At 37.4% G+C, this 22,340-nt stretch overlaps 1 protein-coding gene across 1 annotated transcript in view; it reads right to left on the minus strand.

Moving 5' to 3' along the window:
• COL25A1 (collagen type XXV alpha 1 chain) overlaps nucleotides 1-22,340 on the minus strand; it is a gene marked incomplete at its 5' end in the record, with an annotated part of 476,430 nt that overhangs the window by 28,011 nt on the left and 426,079 nt on the right. The window contains 5 exons of the mRNA XM_081107901.1: nucleotides 5,632-5,709; nucleotides 6,647-6,691; nucleotides 8,672-8,716; nucleotides 9,485-9,553; nucleotides 13,313-13,375. Of these exons, the coding sequence (XP_080964027.1) occupies nucleotides 5,632-5,709; nucleotides 6,647-6,691; nucleotides 8,672-8,716; nucleotides 9,485-9,553; nucleotides 13,313-13,375 (300 nt within the window). The remainder of the gene's footprint in view (nucleotides 1-5,631; nucleotides 5,710-6,646; nucleotides 6,692-8,671; nucleotides 8,717-9,484; nucleotides 9,554-13,312; nucleotides 13,376-22,340) is intronic.

Here is a 22,340-nt window from a genome sequence, read left to right on the forward strand (position 1 = left end):
TGTGCCCTGATTGTACCCACAACTTAATCCACTGAGCTACCCTGCCAGGGCTAATTCATCTGATTTTAAAAAATTATGTAGTAAAATACTACAGACTAGAGGTTTGTCAGTTAACTGTGACCTGAGAAACTTCATCATTCATATGATCTCTAGATCTTCTAGAGTACTTCAACTAGAGCAGCATTTCTCAACCTGTGGGTCGCGACCCTTTGGGGGTTGAACAACCCTTTCACAGGGGTCGCCTAAGACCATCGGAAAACACATATATAATTACATATTGTTTTTGTGATTAATCACTATGCTTTAATTATGTTCAATTTGTAACAATGAAATTGGGGGTCACCACAACATGAGGAACTGTATTAAAGGGTCGCGGCATTAGGAAGGTTGAGAACCACTGAACTAGAGAAAACTTGAACAATCTAATTGTGTAAGTGGTATTTTTTACTCTTTTAGTTTGTACCATGTCTACCAGTAAAGATAGAAGCTGACATGGGATTCACCTAATTTCTTAATATAAAGTGCTAGAGTTCTGTAACAAAATGTATCCTCTGAAAGTACAAATCTCTAAAACACTTGACCCTAATCTAGGATCATTTTTGTGTTAATCTTTTCTAATTTATGTTTTGTGCTAAATGTTGCATAGGACCTATAACCAATTTATGCAACCAAAGAGGGGCAAACATTCTCCATTGGGTACTCCAATCCCAATAGAGAAACATTATCCAATTGCACGGAAACTTGTGACTACCAGTTTAGCACCATCCCGTTGCTTTCCACTAATACTCCATTCCAATTTCTGATGCAGGTTGTTGTTGCTGTTTTTTATTATTGTTGTTGTGAAAAAATAATCTTAACACTATCTGTCACACCTCAATCACTCGTGGCTTTAGTGACATGATATCACTCCTTAGAAAACATGTATTTATGCATGTGTATACATATTCCACTTAATACTCTGTGATAAAATCTGTTATGGTCATTACAGCTTCAGAGAAAACATAGGAGGAGAAAATCAACCAGCGCTTTTTTTTTTTAATCCTCACCCAAGTATATTTTCCCATTGATCTTTAGAGAGAGTGGAAGAGAGAGAGAAAGACAGAGAGAAATACTGATGTGAGAGAAACACATTGACTGGTTGCCTCCTGCACGTGCCCCAACCAGGACTGGGCTGGGGAGGAGCCTGCAGTCAAAGTATGTGCCCTAGACCGGAATCCAAATACAGATACCAGTTACTTTATTCATATGGGATTCACTTAAAGCAAGAGTCAAATTTAGGATTATGAGAAAGCCATTTCTTCGTTTCTATAGGTAAATTAGTCATTTTAAAAAATCTGCTAGAAAATTATAGAGTGAAAATACTTTCTTATCATTGCCTTCCAATTACACATTGCAATTTTAACTAGAAAACAGAGTGATAAGGCCTTAGAAAAGGAAATGAACTTAAAAATTGAACCCTCGAAGGTTTTCCAACAGGTGCCACATATAATTCATTTTTTATCTAAACACAAAACTAGTTCTTTTATAAATTTAAAGATAACAGCATGTTTTATAATGAGGTGCATAATAAAAGAGTATTATTAATGGTAACGGAACTATCTAACAGATGGGGTTTAAATGATCTTGTTAAATAACTGTATTTGTGAGACCTAAAAGCTATATAGGAAAGGGCAGGTTCCACTCAGTTCATAGAAGAACAAATGACAAAACACTAAGCCAAGTTCTCAAAACCAGAGTTTTTACTGCCATCCTGAAACACCAGTGTGCAGACACAAAGAAACGTCCTAAAGATGTTTGCTCATGTTGGACTTCTTGTATCTGGCTCTTCTAAGTTAAGGGTACACATGCCCAGCAGGATTCTCGCTTGAAGTTCAGTTATGACTTGAAAGCCAGAATGCTGTTTGTAGGAAAGAAGAAAGGCATGCCATTCGTGAGGCATGACGGGAAATGGGAAGCATGAGCTAGAATGACTAAGTTGGTTGAAGGTTGGCAGGCTGCTTAGTGATTTATTCCCTGAGATACTTATGCAAATCACTTTAGAATTAGAGGTTATTTCCTTTCCTTTCTGACAAAGATTCACACTTAACATCACCCATGATTTACACCAGAGAACAGGTTTAGTTTGAATGCTATTGAGGACTTTTAAAAGCTTGAGTAGGAAATGGGGAAATTTTACTGCAAATTGTGGAAATGCAACCACCTTAAATAAAAGTAAGTGGCTTATGGCAAATGTTCACATAAATAACAAATTTCAATTGAGGCAACAGTAAAATATTTATAATGTGATATTTTTATAACTGTAAAATACTCATATTTATCTAATTACTCTAGACTTTTTTTGCAGAATTTTTAGAGGAGGCAATAGTAACATGAAACAAAACTGTGAAAATCCAACACTGGGTAGAGAATTAGAAGAATAAATGTCTACTATTTCCTTTCAGTTTAATGGCTATTTAGTTTAGTTCATTTTTTTAAGGGACTCTTATTCACTAGAGTATATAATTAGAAAAACAAATAAATAGTTTTGAAGTGAAAAACAATGGCACTATAAACTACTTATAAGCACAACATATAGTTGCCCTAACAAGCCCATAAGAATAATAAAACTTTAGAGGTTGAGATATAAATATGAACCAGTTGATTATGATGAATATTGACTTGTTTATAGTCATATAGAACTCATGCTGAGAAGAAGAAACAGCACAGATATTCTTTCATATCAAGATGCAGATGTCACAATTTTAGTAAAATACAGTGTGTTCAGGCACACCAGCAGAAAGGGTTCAGGAGCTCAGAAAATAATCCTAAGTATAATGTCAGAATCTAAAGACTCTTAGAAGAAAATCTATTTAATCAAGTCCTCATTTTCCAGATGCAAACAATGAAGTATAGATACATTGATTTCTCTAAAATGACTTAGCTAATTAGTAGTAGAGGGGAGATCAAAACAGAGATTTTAGTTTGAGGTTAAATAATTCTCTTTCTTAACTAATCAGTTTCTGTTAATGGTACCATAAGTCTTTGAATTTCTTTTTTTTTTAAATATATTTTATTGATTTTTTACAGAGAGGAAGGGAGAGAGATAGAGAGTTAGAAATATCGATGAGAGAGAAACATCGATCAGCTGCCTCCTGCACATCTCCTACTGGGGATATGCCCGCAAGCCAGGTACATGCCCTTGACCGGAATCGAACCTGGGACCTTTCAGTCCTCAGGCCGACGCTCTATCCACTGAGCCAAACCGGTTTCGGCAAGTCTTTGAATTTCTTGAGATAGGAATTGCTCCATTCCAGGCCCTGTTCATGCACAAGATGCTTTAAAAGTCCTCTTTTATAATTTTATTTTTAGAAAAATGGCCAACAATATTGGAGCAGTTCTTGGAAGGTAAGACAATGGATATCTCTTAAAGATTGTAGTAAGAATTATGGTGCCATGGGAAGCAGTATAAGGGAAATTTACAACATTGTTAATAAATTAAGTTTAAGAAGTGTCCCTATATTTTATAAGAACTTTGAAAACATAGTAAGTGTACCTAACTAACCTTCTTGTTCTATTTCTCTTTTCTTTTTTTTTACACATACCAATGAAAAGACCAGAAAAAGTAGGCTGAGCTGAACATAGAAAAGATTCTGTAAAAATGGTAGTTGTAGCGAAAGACTCATAGGAATGAAGGCCTACAATAATTAGAGAATGTTAGTGAAGTCATGAGGATAGGAAACAAACCCCAAACAAATAGAAAATAGCAAATATTTAAGACAACTGTCGAGTCTTTCAAGCAAATAAATGGATTGTACATATGAGATAAGTATACTCACTCATTCACCCAATGACTTTATTTAATATTTATGCCCAGACCTGTGTCAGGCATGTTGGGGGATACAGAGTAAGTACAAGACAGATTTCCCATCACCAAGTAACTTTCAGTCAGGTAATCAGCAAGATTAAATAACTTATGTGGTTTAAAGAATAATTAAATGTTAAACGACTGGGCTCTGACCGCTAATGTTTAAAAGAGGAGGATCTCATCTGGGTGGCAGCAGTGCATTGTTGGAGAGGACTTAGATGGATAAAAGAAAGAAAAGAAGAATGGGATGAACCAGGCAAAAAGTGGAGGATTTTTAAATAGGATCAATAGGACCACTTCAGGGGAAAATGTGTTCTGGAAAAAGAAAATTCTGTATAGGAAACAGATGAATATAGAACCTTTAAAGTCAGGTAGAGAAATTTGAGCTTGATAGAGTAGGCGAGGGGGTCCATTTAGGTTTCTGAGAAGATTGAAACCACCAAAATAGTAAAAATTATGAAAATTAACCTTGAAGTGATGTACAGGATGGATTAGAAGAGTAAGGAGGCACTAGGGCAGGGGAGTTAGCTGAGGGCTTGTTGCACTGTTAGACCTGAAATGAATAGGATGTGGACTTGGTTGGGAATGAATAGAATGGGGCAACCTCACAGATAGTTTGAAAGAAAGAAACAGTAGCATCTGGTGAGGTATAATGGGTGAAGGGCTAAGGATAGTTAAAAAATAACTCTAAAGTTTCTATCAAGAAATTCAAAGACTTGTGGTATCATTAACAGAAACTGGTAAGTTAAGAAAGGGAATCACTTGGTAGGTGGTTTCCCTTTCAGTAACCAGTTTAACTTTGTGTCTTGGAAGTTGATAATCAATTGTGCATCCATGGAGGAAATATTCCTAGGCAGCTGGAAGTGTATGCAGATCAGACACGGTGTGAAAGATTTGGAAGCAGCCATAACACAGAAGAACATGGAGTGATGTGCCGAGAAAAGATCAGAGACTTGAGGATACCAAAAATTAGGGAATGGACAGAGAAACTGGAAATACAAAAATAGAGTGGATCCATCAGAGACAAAAACTAGAAGAAATGAGAGCAGAGGATCAGAGAAACCAGGAAGAAAAAGTTTCAGAAAAGGAAGGTGGTTTAGTATAAATATCACAGAAAAGTCAAGGGTGACAAGTACAGTGTGCTTGACCTAGAGGTTATTAGTGACCTTTACAGGAGAAGTTACAACAGACTGGTGACAGAGGCTAGAATGCAGGAGTCTAAGCATGAAAAGGATGAACAGGATGCAAAGTGATGGAGACATGCCACACAGCCGATGGCTTTCACTTAATGGAAGAAGAAGAATTGAATGGTAGCAGTAATAAGAAACACCCAGAGAGGACTTATTCAATGGCAGGCATTTAGCCATTTGCAGCTCACAACAACCCTACCAGGTAGAGACTACAACTGTCCTCATTTCAGAGCAAACTGCGGCCCAGATCAGCAAAAGGGCTGAGATTTGAACCCAGGCATCTTCAACTCCAGAACCACAGGGCTTCTCATTGCTTTGCTTGGCTTGCTTTTCAAGCAAGGAGGCCAAGATTGGTGAAAGAAACACAAGGTTTAAACCAGGTAAGACTTACACATCTCTGAAGCTACAAAGGAAAGGGAAGATTGAAAATGCTAGGAAATAAAGAGGCTAAACTGGGGCAAGCAGAAGGGGATGGGCTCAGAACAGGAAGAGGGTGTGGTTTGAGCAGTGGAGCCCTCTGGAATCCCTGGGGGGTATGGAGCTGATGATATTTATGCTCATCAGTGTCACTGTCTGTGGCAGGGAGCAGTCACTTGCCTGCAAGGCTTCATGGAGGTTGCCATTATAGTCTATGATCTCTGTGGCTCCTTGATCCCCCTTTTGACCAGGTGGACCCTATGAAAAAAACCAACCAACAGGAAATCATGTGGGTTAGGCTAGGATATAGAAGGGGCTTTGGCAAAAACAGAATTAGTAACTTGCAGCTCTTTGACCATCAATTCCCGGCTAAGGCACAACTGCACTTTGGAATACATAGTCATGTTTGAATTTTGTCCTTATTTCATAGGAGGTGAACCATTTCTAACTTCCTTGTCTGTGCATGTTAAAGATAGGAAATATGAATAAAAAATAGGTCTGAGTCAATCTCTGAAACTGTTTTCTGAAAATTATAAAATGTAGGCTACTCTGATTCAACTTGTAAACATTCATTGGCTTTATCCATATTTATTACAGCAACCCTAACCCTTTCTGGTCATTTACAACGCAAAGATTGCTTCCTCATTCTTTAAGAAGATAGAGCACTGTTCTTAGGAAGCTCCTGGTTTTCTCAACAGGAATAGAGTTCCATTGAAATAAAACCAAAGAGGGAATGCAAAGAAGACAAATATCTTTAAAATTTCTATCCTACTCATTGGCTCTGCCACTGAATTTCCATTAGTTATGTCCTAATTCCTTGCCCGTGTTTTAACAAAAGGCTCTGAAAAATAGGAGTGGTTGCTCTTTTTTTGAGAAAAATGAAACATTCTACTAGCTGGATGACTATGGACTTGCTATTGTTGGTTTAGTAGAGGGAAAGTAGATCAAGAGTTCTTTAGACTTTCTTCTCTTGAGCTCATTTTATGTGTTAGAATCTATACACTCATTGCTACTTGTAAGTGAAATTGAAAATAATATGAAAGGAGGTATCAATAATAATTACACTAGTCTACCTCCAGTGCTATTATTGGGCATTAGCAGTGAGGTGCCTTGTGAAAAGCCACATAGATCCATACTTTAATTCTGGGCTTGTGGGGGCATATGGGACAAAAGCTGGGAGGAGAGACACACTCACCCTTGGTCCCAGCGTTCCAGAGTCTCCTTTGTCTCCACGGTCACCCTTACACCAGTGAAAAGAGAAAAAAACCTTAATTAATAGGAGGACCAACAGTCTAGAAATATCCCAGATCTAAGGATGTATTTAATACCATACAGCAGCACCCTTATTACAAACTTCTGAAGTACAAAATGACAACTACAATAACCACTTACGTGGCAAATGCTTCTTTAAGATACATCTTGCAGTGAATTAAAATCCCCCTTCCAGATAAGAGAGTATCTTGGAACAACAATGTATATGTTAGCTCTCTCACTAGGGATCTTCAAAAGCAAAGCAAGTGGTTTCCATGACACCCAGTGTACAAGGTTACCCCTCAGACGGAGCTCTGTGTTTGCCTTTATATGAAAACTGGGGCAAAGGAAAAAAGAGCCAACCACTTTGGTTGTCTTTCCTCTGAGAGGTAATGTGTAAATAATCGAGACAGGGAAGAAACGGAGAGCTCATTCTGGGAGAATCAGAAGGGAAAGGTCACCAGCTAGGCCTTCCTCTGATGATGGAGATTTGAGGAAGAGTTTTCCTGTGGGTGCAGGCATTTTAACACAGAAGGTGCTGAAGTGGACAGCAGCTAGCTGGGCCTGGTGGGCAGGGCTGAAGGTCAGGGGCAGGGCAAACCCAGCTCCCTCGTCTTTTTAAATGCTAAATGAAAAACCTCTGAAGTTCCACTTATGGTGTTATTACCCCACCTGCAGAGACACAAGGAATAGTCCAAGTCTCAAACTGCATCCACATCACTCTGAGACACTCAAAATTCTCAGAAGTCTCAACAGAAACGGAGAAGAGATTTGAACCTGTGTAGATTTGAAGGTTCTTTAAAACAACCTTAAATTTATAGAGACCTTTGTCTAAATGGAATTCAAAGCATCTTGATATATCTTTCTATATATTCCTATAAACTGGGTAAGGACCAATGAGGAGAAACAAGAAAAGGGATTATGATTTTTATCCATCCACATTGACCCATAATAATTACATTGAGAGAATAAATAAACAGAAAATGCTCTGTTTTCTTTATTTCTGCACCAATTTCCCATATTATTAGCTATTAGCATTTTAAATAACATGATTCTGCTAACAATGTATAGATAACGGCAAATATTATAAAGAACATGGTACAGAAAAGAATTTTAATTGGTGGTGAAATTTTAATGCAATGAAAGGAGTCAACTAACTTAAAAGCACAGTAGCCCTGGCCAGGTGGCTAAATTGTTTGGGGTGTCATCCTATACATCAAAAAGTTGTGGGTTTGATTCCCCATCAGGGCACACCCCTAGGCTGCAGGTTCAATCCCTGGTTGGGGTGCATATAGGAGGCAACTGATCTATGTTTCCCTCTCCTCTCCTCTCCTCTCCTCTCTTCTCCTCTCCTCTCCTCTCCTCTCCTCTCCTCTCCTTTCTCTAAACATACCCTATGGTGAGGACTTTTTTAAAAAGCAAAGTATAATTGGAATATTTATCACAAAGATAGCCAGGAAATGAAAATTAAGATTATACCATATATAAGTTAAATTAGGTACAGTACTTAATTTTTTCCAAAGAAACTATTCTATGAAAAAGGAAATAAAACTTCCCTTAAAGCAGTGGTTCTCAACCTTCTGGCCCTTTAAATACAGTTCCTCATGTTGTGACCCAACCATAAAATTATTTTCATTGCTACTTCATAACTGTAATGTTGCTACTGTTATGAATCATAATGTAAATATCCGATATGCAGGATGGTCTTAGGCGACCCCTGTGAAAGGGTCGTTCGACCGTCAAAGGGGTCGCGACCCACAGGTTGAAAACCGCTGCCTTAAAGAATAGCCAGAAACACAGGAACACACAAAAACAAACAAGATGAAACAAACCAATTGTTCTAAAATATCATCATAAGGATGAAATTATTGGAAGAGTTTAATTTAAAACATGATTCTCCGTGGAAGAGGCCAAAAGCACAGCTCTTGAAGGCCTCATGTAACATTAAAATGATTGTCTGGTTACTGACCTTTGACCCCTTTGGGCCTCTAGTTCCTGATTCACCTTGTTTCCCCTATTACAGGAGAATGTGAAGATGAAAAAGAGAAAAGAGACAGAGTGCATAAGAACAGAGAAAAGAAATGATCAGCGACATAAAAATGGAAACACTTCATTTTAACTGCCATAATATATGGCTCTATGTAATGTTGGCTATTAAAACACTAAACATAAATATCATCATAGTATCACTGGCTCATTCCCTGGTCTCCCTGTCAACCTGCATTCCACTGTAACTGAAGACTGCCTCCCACCAGTGGCTGGGAAGAGCTCTGTGAATGATTCTCATTAGTCTCAATAGTGTTTGCATAAATTTCCTTTTCATCAAAGAGTAAATCATTTCCTGTGTATCTAGGATGGGCTATTAAAATAAAGTGTTACCATATTAGTTTGCAGGAAGTTTAGAGGAATAAAGATTGAACAGGCAAATAAATTTCAAGGTGTTATCAACAAGTTACCATCAAAACTAAACACAACACATATCAACATGTTCTCATATGTTTCAATACCTATTGAGTGATAATGTGTTAACGACAGTAATTCCCCCTTTACATTTGGATGTGTTATTATGTTTGTTCATCGAAAAGAGAGAAAATTAGGAAAGTTAAATTGTAAAATTCATTTTTAAAAAGAACCAATTGATGTATATTTCAATAAATTTGTGCATTTCAATAAATTAATATTTGTTGAGGAATTTTAAATTTTAGTTTTATGTTATAAGTCAAGAGGCACACATTTCCCAACCAAAGAATGTTTGTTATTTTCCAACATAAGAATAACTGACCTTCGGCCCAGGAGTTCCAGGCTCCCCTCGCTCACCTCTTCCAGGAGGCCCCGCCTCCCCTCGCTCACCCTGTCACAAAATGCAAAACCGTAAATGGCAACCCTCCTCTCTCTCCCCCTATCCCCCACTTGTACCTGTAGATTAATAAGTAAATTAAATAAAATTAAAGAAAGCATATAATTGCCATGTATTTATCATGTATCCAGCACTGTATTAATCGCAACATGAATTATCTAATTTAATCAGATTGCTCAATCCATTGCATTATCACTTCCACTTGATAGATAAAGACATGAATTGGTAAATGACTGTCAAACACCTAAGTAAGTAAATGCAAGACCCTTAAAGGGAGCTGATAAGGGCCATCATGATACCTCAAGTCAGGAACAGATAGAGTTTTCATTCTGTGGCCACTTTCTCAATACTACCGGGATGCAGCATGGCAAAGTGGTTAAGGCTTTGTAATGGCCATAACTTATCACTTGTAGTGGCCAGGCTTCTTGTAATCCCACATCCTGGGCCTGTTATTTATCAGTTCTGGGTTTCGAGGCAAGTTAGTTAAGTCCCAAAGCCCCCGTTTCCTCTGTAAAATACAGAAAATTATAGTACTGATCTCGTAACTTACAAATGTAGTACATGACACGTAGGTATTACCGCTTTACTTTCTCCACAGCTCTGTGAAGTATGAATATGGCCACTGCCCCCAAGGAGCTAGTGACCTACTTAGACAAGGTCCACATAACAAAACAGTTAAGAATTCAGGAGTAGCATAAGGCCATAGATGAGAGAAGAAGAAACCCCTGGGGTTGTTAATGGTCCAAACTGGCCCCCTGAGAGTGAGACTCGAGTCATGTCCTGAAGGATGAGTAGGTTGTATTTTATAAGTATTGCTGCTTATGACTATGCCCTTAATGAGTGCAGGAACTGCACAAGACACTTCACATGCTTTATCCTATGTAATCCACAGGGCAGATGAGAAAGGCGTTAGTATTCACAGTCTTACAGACGAGGCAACTGAAGCTCAGAGAGGTAAGTAACTTTCTCAAAGTCACAAAGCTTTTAAAAGGAAGAGCAATAATTTAAAACTGTGCTCCATCTTCAACTTCTGTAGAAATATTTTTGTATGTGATCCTTTGAACATCTCTGGCCATTTTCTAAGGAAAAATGTGTAGTTGTGGAATTGCTGTGTCAGAAAGTATGAACATATTAGAAGTTTGCCAAGTCACCCTCCAGGAAGACGCCGCCGTTTTGTATTCCCTGAGCACAGTAGGCTGTCTGGCTTCCCGCACGATGGGCAGCATTCAGTACTCAAACAGGTTGTGAATTCAGTCTGCTGTTAGCTGGGTGATACAGGGCTTTAAATTCCAAGACCTTTATCTGTATCAGTCCCTCTCTGGGAAGCTGTTATGGTTTTGCAGGCGAGGTGGGATAGAGGAGAAGGTGGGAGGAAGGCAGGCACTTGAGGGATGCAGCAGACGGAAAAGATGCTCTGAGAGCTTCCTCAGGGATTAGAGACTGAAGCACTTCTGTTGACATATGGAATTTTTATCTTTAAAAAGTACCATATTTGGCATTTCTCTTAATATTTTACAGCAGAATTCTAAAATAGTTACTATAAGCTTGTTTCAGGGCAAAACAGAAAGCTTAGAAAATCATTTATCTGTTATATACCATAGGAGTGGAGTGGCTATATCTTTACCTAGAATCACTTCAAAAAATTACAGTGCCCCTAATTGGTTACTTGTCACTTTCTGGATTTACGTAATTTGTTAGTTCACTTCTTTCTCTCCTCCCACCCTTCCTCACACACACTGGAAGGTAAGCTTCGGGAGAATAGAGACCATTTTGCTGCATTTAGTTTTCATTCACAAGTACTAAAAAAAAGTCTGGCAAAAAAAATTGTTGGATTAACGAATAAACAGTATCACGCAAAGTATTCTAAATTATTGAGAATAACACTACATTTCTTTAGACTGCTGTAGGTCTCTCCCAGGACTGACGTAGATGCTGAGGACACAGCAATTTATAAACAGATTTTTAAATGCCATCACACACCTTCCTTCCTTATGATTTCTCTTTACTGTGTTGGGGGGTAAAACACAGATTAATTTATATTTTTAATCTGAATTGAGTGGGACAAAACCAGATTACCTAAACAACTGGGGAAAAAATCTAGTGTTTGGCTGGAGGAAATGTTTAAATAATCATGACTTTTCCGTTATGATACCAAATTTATGTATGATAGGCAATTTAGCTGAAAAATAAACTTCACAATATTGCTAATAAAATGAATATCCTATCTACATCCCTTCTTGTAGAAATACAAAACAGGTTCAGAACATTCCTCATTTTTATTGGGAGTTCAGAGTAGTATCTGTGATAAGAGGATCTGGTCTGTAAAATCAGGCTGGGCTCCTCATGAGCAGTAATTAATGGTGAGTTTATGGCCCCGCATCTGGATCTTTTTTGAAACTGTGGAATAGCTTCACGTCGGTGAACTATAGAAGAGATATTTAGGGCTGACCTCCCCTCTCTACGGCCCGTGTTTCTTCTATATTTCCTTGCTTAGCAAACCCAATGCCACCAACATTTAGAGATGAGTTAGCTCCAGCCTGGTTCTCTGAAGCATCGACCAGGCAGAGCTTTGAGCCTATAACCAGGCTGCCTTCCTTCTCTGGGGCTGAAGCCTGAATAAGTACACCGGCTCTTATATGAACACAGAATGCTCCCTCTCTCTCCACCCACCACCTCCCCTCTCTTCCAGAAAGTGTGTTTCTGTGTGAGTCTGTTCAGGCTAAAGCAGGCATTCCTCATATTTTGTTAATAAGCCTGACAGCTCATTATGTGAAAATGAAATTGCTTGAAAAAACAGCACTTTTGCGTACATTCGACCCAGTGCCCCTTGGGCCACGCATAGTTTCCATTTACTGGGATTAGAGTTACTTTCTCCTGAGCAGCGGGAATGAGGATGCCTCTGTCAGAACAGACCACGAACACATTTCTCTGGCTCCCGGAAATCAGCCTGGTTTATTTCTGGCGAATGCAATACACATGGAGGCAAAGGCGGCTATGGGTTAAAAATAAAAAAAAAATGTAGTTTGATTTAATTTTGCCCCTCCTTTGATTCATGACTCTGTCCTGAGTAAAGTTCCTCAGAGCTGTACATTTTAATGTCTTACTGGGTAGATAAAAAGAGAATGATAGGCCTGACTGTATCCGCAGCAGCATAATTTTTTATTTGGCGGCATAGAGACTGTGCTTTTAGAGCCCTCTCTAGGGTTGCCAAATGGAAGATCATGAGATGGTTTTCATTACAGGATCTTTCTGCAAACGTTATTCGGGATGGATCCTTTTGGGATGAGGCACTTAGGAATCTCTATGACATCAGTACTCCTTGAAATCTAGGGAGTGATGTGGGAATAATAATAATGTTTGATTTACAAGTTTGTCCTAAAATCAGCGATAAGGAGGAGGAGTTGATGAGTTCTATCTCCCCTCCTCAGAATTCCCCCACTTTTCCATATGGCCAGGAAGCTAATAGCACCACATCAATTTAGGAGCAATTTGGGGGACAACTGGAACAACTAATATATCCCACCTTCCTGTTGTCTTGCCCAAGGCTTTCTAACATTAACTTCCTGTTACTCTATTTAATACGGGGCCTCCATTAGAAGTGTTAGAATGGGTGACAGGCTGCTTTTATTCTTTATGAGGCAAACAGGTATGGTCACCTAAATAGTAAAGTTACCCCCTATTTCTTTCAACACAATGGACAAACATTTTATGACAGAAAAATTCAGAAAAAAGGAAGGGAAAGATTCCACTCACCTTTGTCCCCGGTAAGCCTGGCAAGCCTGGCTCCCCTTGAGGGCCAATGAAACCGGGTTCACCCTTAAAAGAGATGGGCATGTGAGACTGTTACCAACTGACAGTAAGTAAGTAAGTAAGTAAGTAAGTAAGTAAGTAAGTAAGTAAAGTTAAACTGATTTCCTTCTATTGGGATCTCACATCTTTGATTGCATACAGCTTTCTTGCTGAGATCCAGCCACTGCCAATAAAATTAAATAGGTTTTGAGCAATGAGAATACTTTGAGCAAAGCTTTGGAGAAGCTTTAGAAAGTAAAAGTGGCAAACCACCCAGATCAATGTCTTTATAATTTCCTTTCTCTCTGTTGTCCTGTGGTTCTTAGCATTTACCAGGTCCAATTAATTATGTTTGGGCGAGTGTGGTAGGTAGCCTTTAAGATAGGTGTAAATGATCCCAACTCTTGGTATTCATGCCTTTGTGCAATGCCCTGTGCTTGAGTGCAGACTGGAGTTAATGACATGTCTAATTAACAGAATTTGGCAGAAGTAATGGGATATCACTTCTGAGACTAAGTCATAAAAAGACTGTGGCTTCCATCTCCAGGGGGTCTTTCTTGTTCTCTCTCACTTGGATTACTTTCTTTGGGGAAAGCAAGCTGCCATACCGTGAAGAGCGCTTGGGAGAGGTCCGAGTGGTGAGGTCAGAGGTCAGCCGACAACCTCATGTGTGAGCTTGGGAGGGGACGCTCCACTCAGGTGAGACCGGGAGCCCTGCTAACAGCTTGACTGACCCCTCATCATGGGAGACACTGATCCAGAGGCACCCCGCTGAGCTATGCACAGATTCCTGTTTCTCCAAAATGGTGAGATAATTGTTTGTTGTTTAAAGCCAGTTTGGGGGGGTAATAATGATATGCAGCAATAGATACCTGAATGTTAGATGTGGCTAGGGAAGAGATTCAGGAATGTTCAGCATGACAGAGAAAATCTCTCTCCTTGCCCTACCTCTGTAACCTCTTCTCCACTTAGAGGAAACCCAGTTGTGGTATACTAAAACATATATTTGGTCTTGTTCCTGGTCCCTTGCACAGAGCTCCTTTGAATTTCCTGAGTGATAAGAGTAATAGGAGCATCTTTTGTTATTCTTGACAATCCCCTTTCAAACATACCTGAGTTTATGCTAAGGTATGCTCCTAGATAGCTCCAGGATGGAGCTGTGATAGGAGGAAACTTTCAGCCCGTTGCCTCCTTTCACCATCTCCAAAGAGGGGAGAAAGGCTGGAGACTGAGTTCAATCACCAATGGCCAGTAATTTAAGCCATTGTGCCTACAATGGAACCTCCATAAAAACCCCTAACAAAGGGGACTGGAGAACTTCTAAGCTAGTGACCACATCCATGTGCTGGCCGGATGATGCACCCCAACTCCATGGGAAGAGAGGCTCCTGTGCTCCAGACCCTTCTGACCTTACCCCATGTACCTCTTTGTTTGGCTGTTCATTTTTATCATTTATAGTAAACTGTAATACTAAGAATGGCATTTTATTGAATTCTCTGAGTTGTTCTAGCAAATTATCAAACTAGAGTCAGAGTAGGTTGTGAGTACCCTTGAATAATCTGTAGTTAAGTCAGACAGAAGTCATGTAACCAGGGGCCCCCGTTCCGGTGATCCACGTCTGAAGTGAGGGCAGTCTTGTGGGACTGAGCCCTTCAACCTGAAGAGTCTGATGATAACTCTGAGTAGTTAGTGTCACAATAGGATTGAGTTGTAAGACACAGTTGGTGTCAGAGAATCAGAGTTGGATAATCAGTGTTGGAAAAGACACTATGTATTTGGTGTCAGTGTTCATATTTTCTTGACTAGCCATAAAGTTTTATTTTCTTTTTAAAAATGTGAGCTCAAATGTAAGGTAATCTAACTTCCTAAAATCGATAAAATAAAGTTTTAAAGTAAAAAATGTAATGGCTGTTCCCATAAATTCTCTCCCCTCCCCCTCAATGAATTATTTCTGGAACAGTTCCTCATGTTGATACATTTGTTTTTTTCCTGAGGTTGGGATATTTCAACATTTTTTTTTGATACTTGGAGTTGCATTGTTAAAATACACTATATAAAATCTTGGGTCTTGGGCGAACAAAAAACTGCTATCACCACCACCAATGTATTAGACTGGCATATAACTCAAATGGATTTATCTCTGGCTCTGATGTGCCTGGTACTAGTTTAAGAACAAAACAAGGTGGAGGGGAACCAATGCTTTATTGTAAGTTTATTTTTTGTGAAATGTCTATAACTCTATTCTACCTGTCCCCATATCCTTACACACATTGGAAAGAAGAATCTAAACAAAAAATTTTGGGTGGATCTCTTAATAGTCTAAAATGAAAATCAACTATATTCAGAGAAATCATGATGACTATTCTACTTCTTGTAAAAGAGTTTAACTTGTTACTTTAAACAAAAAAATCATATGGAATACATTTATTTACAAGTAAAATATTTCTCCCAATAAAATTATATATATAAATATATAAATATTCCCTCTCCACCCTCAAGAAATAAAGTGGTATTAAAGTCAATGTGAATCATTAGGAATGACTTACTGGCATGGAAACATATGCAAGTTAATAGGTTGAAAGTTTACATGTAGACAAGACTCTTGCAATATCTTCAAGTAGAAATAAAATGATCTTACTGTTTAGCAAAGCAATAGAAGCACCATTAAAGCATACTAATAAAAGAGAAGAAAAAAAGCAAATGCTGCAAAAATGTATTTCTTATTCATGTTAGTGCTTAGTTTATAAAAAGAAGTAGCATGCAGTTTCATAGTTCACAAATAAACAAATAAGGCTTTGTGATCTCAGTGACCAAAGTGGCCCTTTCTTCATTTTTAGAAAATAGAACATATTTTATCCCAAGTAAATATATAAAAAGTTCCTTTAAACAGAATGGTCAGAGGAAAAATTTAAGAAAGCATCCACCATACCCATGTACTTATTTATTTCAATGTATTCAAGGGGAAGATAGCATATTTAACTTTACGACCACAGACATATTTATTTAATTCCAGAGCTCTTAGTGACTTCAGAGACAGCTCCATCCTCTCTATGGGGAGGAAATAATCATTGGTGTCTTCTTTGTCTCAGGTTTGAAGGACATTATTGAAGTAATTAAGGCATAAATATGTCTACTCATGATTCAGCTGGTTGCACTATTTTTTACCTTTCAAAACTTACAGCACTTACCCTTATTAGTGTACATTGATACACTTCAGATTCCACATGTCACCTAAACTTTAAGAAACTACCACTTGCAGAATTTGGATTAGTATCAAAGAAGAATACTCTTAATTTTATGAAAAGTCTTTATTAAAATAATCTTCCCTGATCCATTTACCTATCTGCATGTGGCTGGTTCTCCTGTATATACTTCAACCAAAACAACAAATTGCAACAGATAGAATGCAGAAGCAGATATGAGAATCTAGCTATTTTCTATTAAGCCAGATATTAAAAAGATTTGCAAAAAATAAAAAATTCTCTTCCTCTTTTTTGAAGATTCAGTTATCTTTCATAAAACACATGACCAGTTTTAATTAGCACATAATCAGTTTTTTAAATTTCTGTGTTTTAATTTCTAGTACAGAAATACCAATAGATAGGACCTACATAAACAAAAACTCTTTTAATCCTGATTTGTAAGTGTGTAAAGGGATTTAGAGACCAAAATGTTTGAGGACTATTGGTACAAAGTCAAAGAACTGAATTAAAGCCTGATTTTATAAGCTGGAATCTTGACCTGCCATATAATGGAAGATTCTGGCATCATTAATGGTGGCTTAGTCAAGACTTATTATAAAGATAATGTAAGCAAAGCCCTTAGCACTGTCTCTATAATGAGGCAAGTGAACAATAAATGTTTATTATTGTTGCCCTTATTACTGGCTCAAAAATTTTGGCTATCATTATTATTAGTAGTAATAGTAATATAAGTATTATAGCTTCCCAACTAATTGGTGATAGACAAGGTGAACGCTTGTTTCTCTATAACCTGGATGGGGCTGTACTCAATACCTCTTCAACTTCTTTCAAGAAGTAACCCTAAATTTTCTCGTGTGAATATATCATTTTATGACAGAATATCTATCTTTTAGAGCACTTAGGATTGCAAAACCCAAAGTGGGTAAGGTAGAGAAGTGACAGATTTACTATGAATGAGTTTTCATCTTGTTTTCATCTTCTTTCAAAGAGAAAGAAGAAAATGGTAATACCTATTGAATTTCCCTAAATAAATGTAATCCTTAAAAAAAAAGTCTTGCCTCTTTGACTGATGTAGAGATTAAAGGTTCTAGAATCTCCTAAAAAAGCCTAACAGAGAGGCTATGCCAACCTACAGGTCTATGAATACTTTAATGTGATAGAAAAGCAAATGACTATTCTACTGTAGTCACAATGCCAGTTAACCAGCATAGAAGAAGGAATCTGGATCAGGGGAAGGCAGGGAAAGCAGCTGAAATGTGATTCAAACACAAAACAGTTTGGAGAAATCACCTTTGGAGTAAAGCAGACTGTACAAAAATGATGTTACTTAAGTTTTCAGGGCAATAAACAGGGGAAGTAACTATTATATTGGACTATAAAGTGATTCTCAGACTTGTGTTTGCATATCTAATCTCATTTAGTCAGTGGGAAATAGGAGACTGCTAAGTTGGAAATTATTCACACGTATTTGTCTAAGTAGACAGGTGGGAGTGAGGTGCAATAGAGGAAATTGGCACTATAATGAAATTAAGCTCTTAGATTAACTTTAATGAAGAAACAACTAAATCTAGAGGGCATTTTTCTTTTTATTTTTTTTACAAGTCAATTACCTGAATTAGAAAATCCCAATTATAATTTCAATGAGTCATTTTAGGAATAACATGGGAAACATGAGGCTGAGGTCCTTTGAAAAGGGCAGATGCTGGCTCCCATAATCAGGAAAACATAGACGTAAGCAGGTAAACAGAAAGTAAAATAGCTTTACAATTAAAGTGAAAACAATAAAATATGACATTTTCTTAAACATTAATCTTTTCAGTTTATGATGTGTTAGTGCTTTTCTTATGACAACAAAAAATGTCTAAAGAAAATGGAGGAAAGCCAAAGGCTTCAAACCAATGAAAAGCAGAGGAATAACTTAAGAAGAGTACTAATTACCTCTGAGCACTTTAATCTGTTTTTCTCTCAAGTGTCATATACATTTTTTTTCTCTCCTTTCAGCTATTCAAAATTTTCCTGCCTCTTTATTCACTCACCATCTCAAGTGAGGTAGCATTTTAGGTTTTTACTTTTGTTATTCTTGAGAACAATGTCAATTGGGATTCTGTTCATATTGGTGCCACTGACTGTGTGAGGAAGGGAATTAAAAAGTGAAGGCAGCCAACTGAAAGGTCTTAAAATGTAATTGCTTGCAGTGAACCTAATCAGGGAAAGAGAAAAGTAAAAAAGAAGGAAGAGAGGAAGAGGAGAAGAGGAATAAGGAAGGCATGGAGGGAGGGGGCAGGAGGAAGATGGAGGAAGACAAGAGGGGTGAGGAAGAATGGAGAGGAACAAGCATCTCAAAATGTTATATTCCTCTATCATGGCCATAACAATTAAATCCAGGTTTAATCTGTTGTTGTTTTTTTGGTTTGTTTTCACTGGTTCCAACTAGATCTATCCTTGGGATAAACAAAAAAATAAATAATATATTTAAATCTTAAAATAAATACAGAGTTATGACTTAACCACAGCCTGGAGATAAAATATATGCAACACTATCAGAATCCTAATACAATCCAAAATGTTAATCACTAAAACACAATTAATAGTTGGCATCATATTTTGCTACCCAAGCCACATGCTAACCAGTGATTAAATGGTTGCCAGAGAAATAGAAATCTCAGCTCTGTTAGTGGTATTATAATATGGCACTAATACAGCATCGAATTCCAAAAGGAAGGAATCTTTGGTTTAATTTTCTGGCCTTGTCCTGGATATTGCATCTGATTTCTTCCTGGGTTGTTTCATGAGTTTTGTGCTTTATTTATTCTTAACGTTAATTAATCAGCTCACCACCAATGAATTAAATAACCCAGGTTTCAATCCCAAGACTGAACACATTTCCTTGTGTTGAGCTGGTGGGAGAGAGGTGGTTTTGGCAACTACACTGAGACCCAGGTTGGCAGCAGAAATGTTATGAATTCATGATGAAGCCCAATAGAGGCCTGGGAGTAAACTGCTGGAAGTGGCAGCAGCTGAAAAATCTCACACATGCTGCCCATGTAAACAGCCAGGGCACACAAAGATGCAGAACCAAGTCTATGGGTTTCAGCTATAGCTGGGGTGAAAGGTGGATCTTCACAGGACCAATTTTGAAGGGCCTGATAGTTTCACATTGATCTTTCCAACTACAGCTAACTGTTTCGGCAACCACAACTTTGATCTTGTAATGTGAAGCTCAATGAATATGTCACAGTAACTAATATGCACTATGTTTGAAAACTTATCCTATTTTTTTCACCAAACAGTAGTTCCTTTATTGATGAGAGTGTCAGTATTAGAGAGCATGCACACTCTCTCTCTACTTTCTTTCATAAATTGGGAATATGTACAGAGAAATGAAGTGAGCTACCAGGAGATTTAGCTATAGGAAGGTGGGATCTATTCACTCTATAAGGTAAAGCAAAGATACCACAAAAATAAGATTTTGACTGAAGTCACTTTTGCTCAACTCATTTGCTATTTTTTAAAAAATTTAAACAGCCCATTGAGATAGCTTAAATTCTGTGTATTCTGGCCAGTAAATAAATAACTCCAAGACAAAATTTAAAACCTTAAAATAATGCAAACAACTACCATCTTTACAAACCAAGAAGGCAACAAAACCTGGCCTTCTATAGTACAAAAAGGCCAGTGAAGTCTAGGAAATGCCTTAAGAACTTGACCTTTCTGAACTCTAACAAAGACCATTGAAAATCTGTACCAATTTTTCTCCAAACCCAGATGTGATACATAGCAAGCAAGTATTTCAGATAACCTTACTTTAACTCTTAAATGACTATTGGGACAATTCACTTAACACCAGTTTGTCAAATTTACATAAAGGATGTCCTTCATATAGATGAGAAGAGTCAGCAAATATGGGAATGGGATTATTACTCAAGGTAAAAAAGGAAGAGACAGACAGCTTCATTCATACAGAAATGGCTCACCAGGTGTTTCCCTATAAACTTCCAGAACTCAACATCTGTTATATAGAAGGGTGGACAGAAAGTCCTAACTGATTAGCTCTTGCCCACAGAAAAATCTCTGGTTTTTCATTTATTACCATTTGTTTTATTTTTATAAGTCATTATCAATTAAAGGAGCAAAAGATATCATTTTTTAACCTGTCTAAAAAGACTCCTCTAATACCTGCTTAAACCAAGCCATGTTTTCTATGATATTTATTACCCTCAAGCAGATTCAATCTTCATTGCCCCCAAAAACAGTACAACAGGGCTCAAAAATATGTGATTTGCGTGGGTGCTAAAAGCATCACCAATAATTTTGATTAATGTGTCTTGACACTGAATGCATTAGCCATACAATATTCTTCTTGCTTAAAGGCTAATTAGAATTCAAGTCAGCATGATACCTGCTTTTGAGGATTACAGCAAGAACATTTGTTGTAATAAGAACCTCCAGGCAGCCAGTTTTGGTAATGATTGATTTGTAAAATTATTGAGGGGGAAAAAATGAGAAAGTAGAGCTTATCCCAAAAACATTTATTTCCCTTTAGGATCAAATTTGAGTATAAATTAAAACATCTTGGTGGTTACGATGAAAATGAACTACTATAGCAGGTTTATTTAAACCCCAGAAAACATATCTTTCTGATTTTTTTTTCTTAACAGAATTACATCATGAAAGCACATTTGGTGAATTTATTGGAAGTTTTATTCTGGCTGCTAAAAATCTCTGATTTCTGGTTGTATGAGTTTCCTAATTGGACTCTTAAATTATTCAACTGCTCAGACACACTTGGTGCAAGCAGGAAATAATTATAAGTAACAATAACAATGTTATCCTTTTAACCGGTATTTCTTCCTTTTTTTTTTTCTTTTAGGAATTCATTTCATATCCTATGTTACTTCCAAAAAGTTTCCTCTGCTATTTTTAAAATGTGATTTGATGTGTCTGAGGAAGAAACCTCCTCTCCAGTGGATTTAAAACTTAGGTTTCTATTAGATTATTTAATCCTAAGAATGCCAAAATAAATGTTCCCATCACCTGTAAAAGTTAGTCTTTATATGATTTAGTGTCAAAGATGATTTCATATAATGAGGTACAAAGTGTTAGTTACTGTCTCATAGCGTCCCGATACTCAAGTTCTTGTTCTAAATGTCAAATTTTCACTAATGGAGAAGCCAGAGCAAAAATATCAAGTTATGAGAGAAAATACTATATAAATTTATTTGCCATCTAAATGATTTGATGTAATTTTTACTGTTTTATGTCTCCCTACTGTATTAATTTCACTGTACTATGTACATTTTTTCAATTTCTTTTCTGAATATGAGATAAACTGGTGATCCATATTGAAAGGAGAAAAGCAAGCACTGAAAAATCAAAATATGTAAAAAATGTCTTGGGCCTTACCCAGTTTGGCTCAGTGGACAGAGCGTCTGCCCTCAGAATGAAGGCTCCCGAGTTTGATTTCGGTCAAGGGTACATAGCTCAGTTGCAGGTTCGATCCCTGGCCATGGTTAGGGCGGGTGTGGGAGGCAACCAATGGATGTGTCTTTCTCACACTGATTTTCTCTCTCTCTGTCTCTCCCCCCTTCCACTCTCTCTAAAAATTAATGAAAAATATCCTCAAAGTAAATAAATAAATAAATAAACAAACAAATAAGTAAATAAATGCACTGTTTCTCATTTCTTAATGTCACCTTCATTGAGACATAAAATCTTAGGGCGATGTTTTATTTAAAAAATGTCTTGGGCTTGGCAACACCATGACTGAGGCCTAGAGAATTTCTAAATTC

This window comes from Myotis nattereri (assembly GCF_964212035.1).
Source record: "Myotis nattereri genome assembly, chromosome: 1".
Classification (NCBI taxonomy): Eukaryota; Metazoa; Chordata; class Mammalia; order Chiroptera; family Vespertilionidae; genus Myotis; species Myotis nattereri.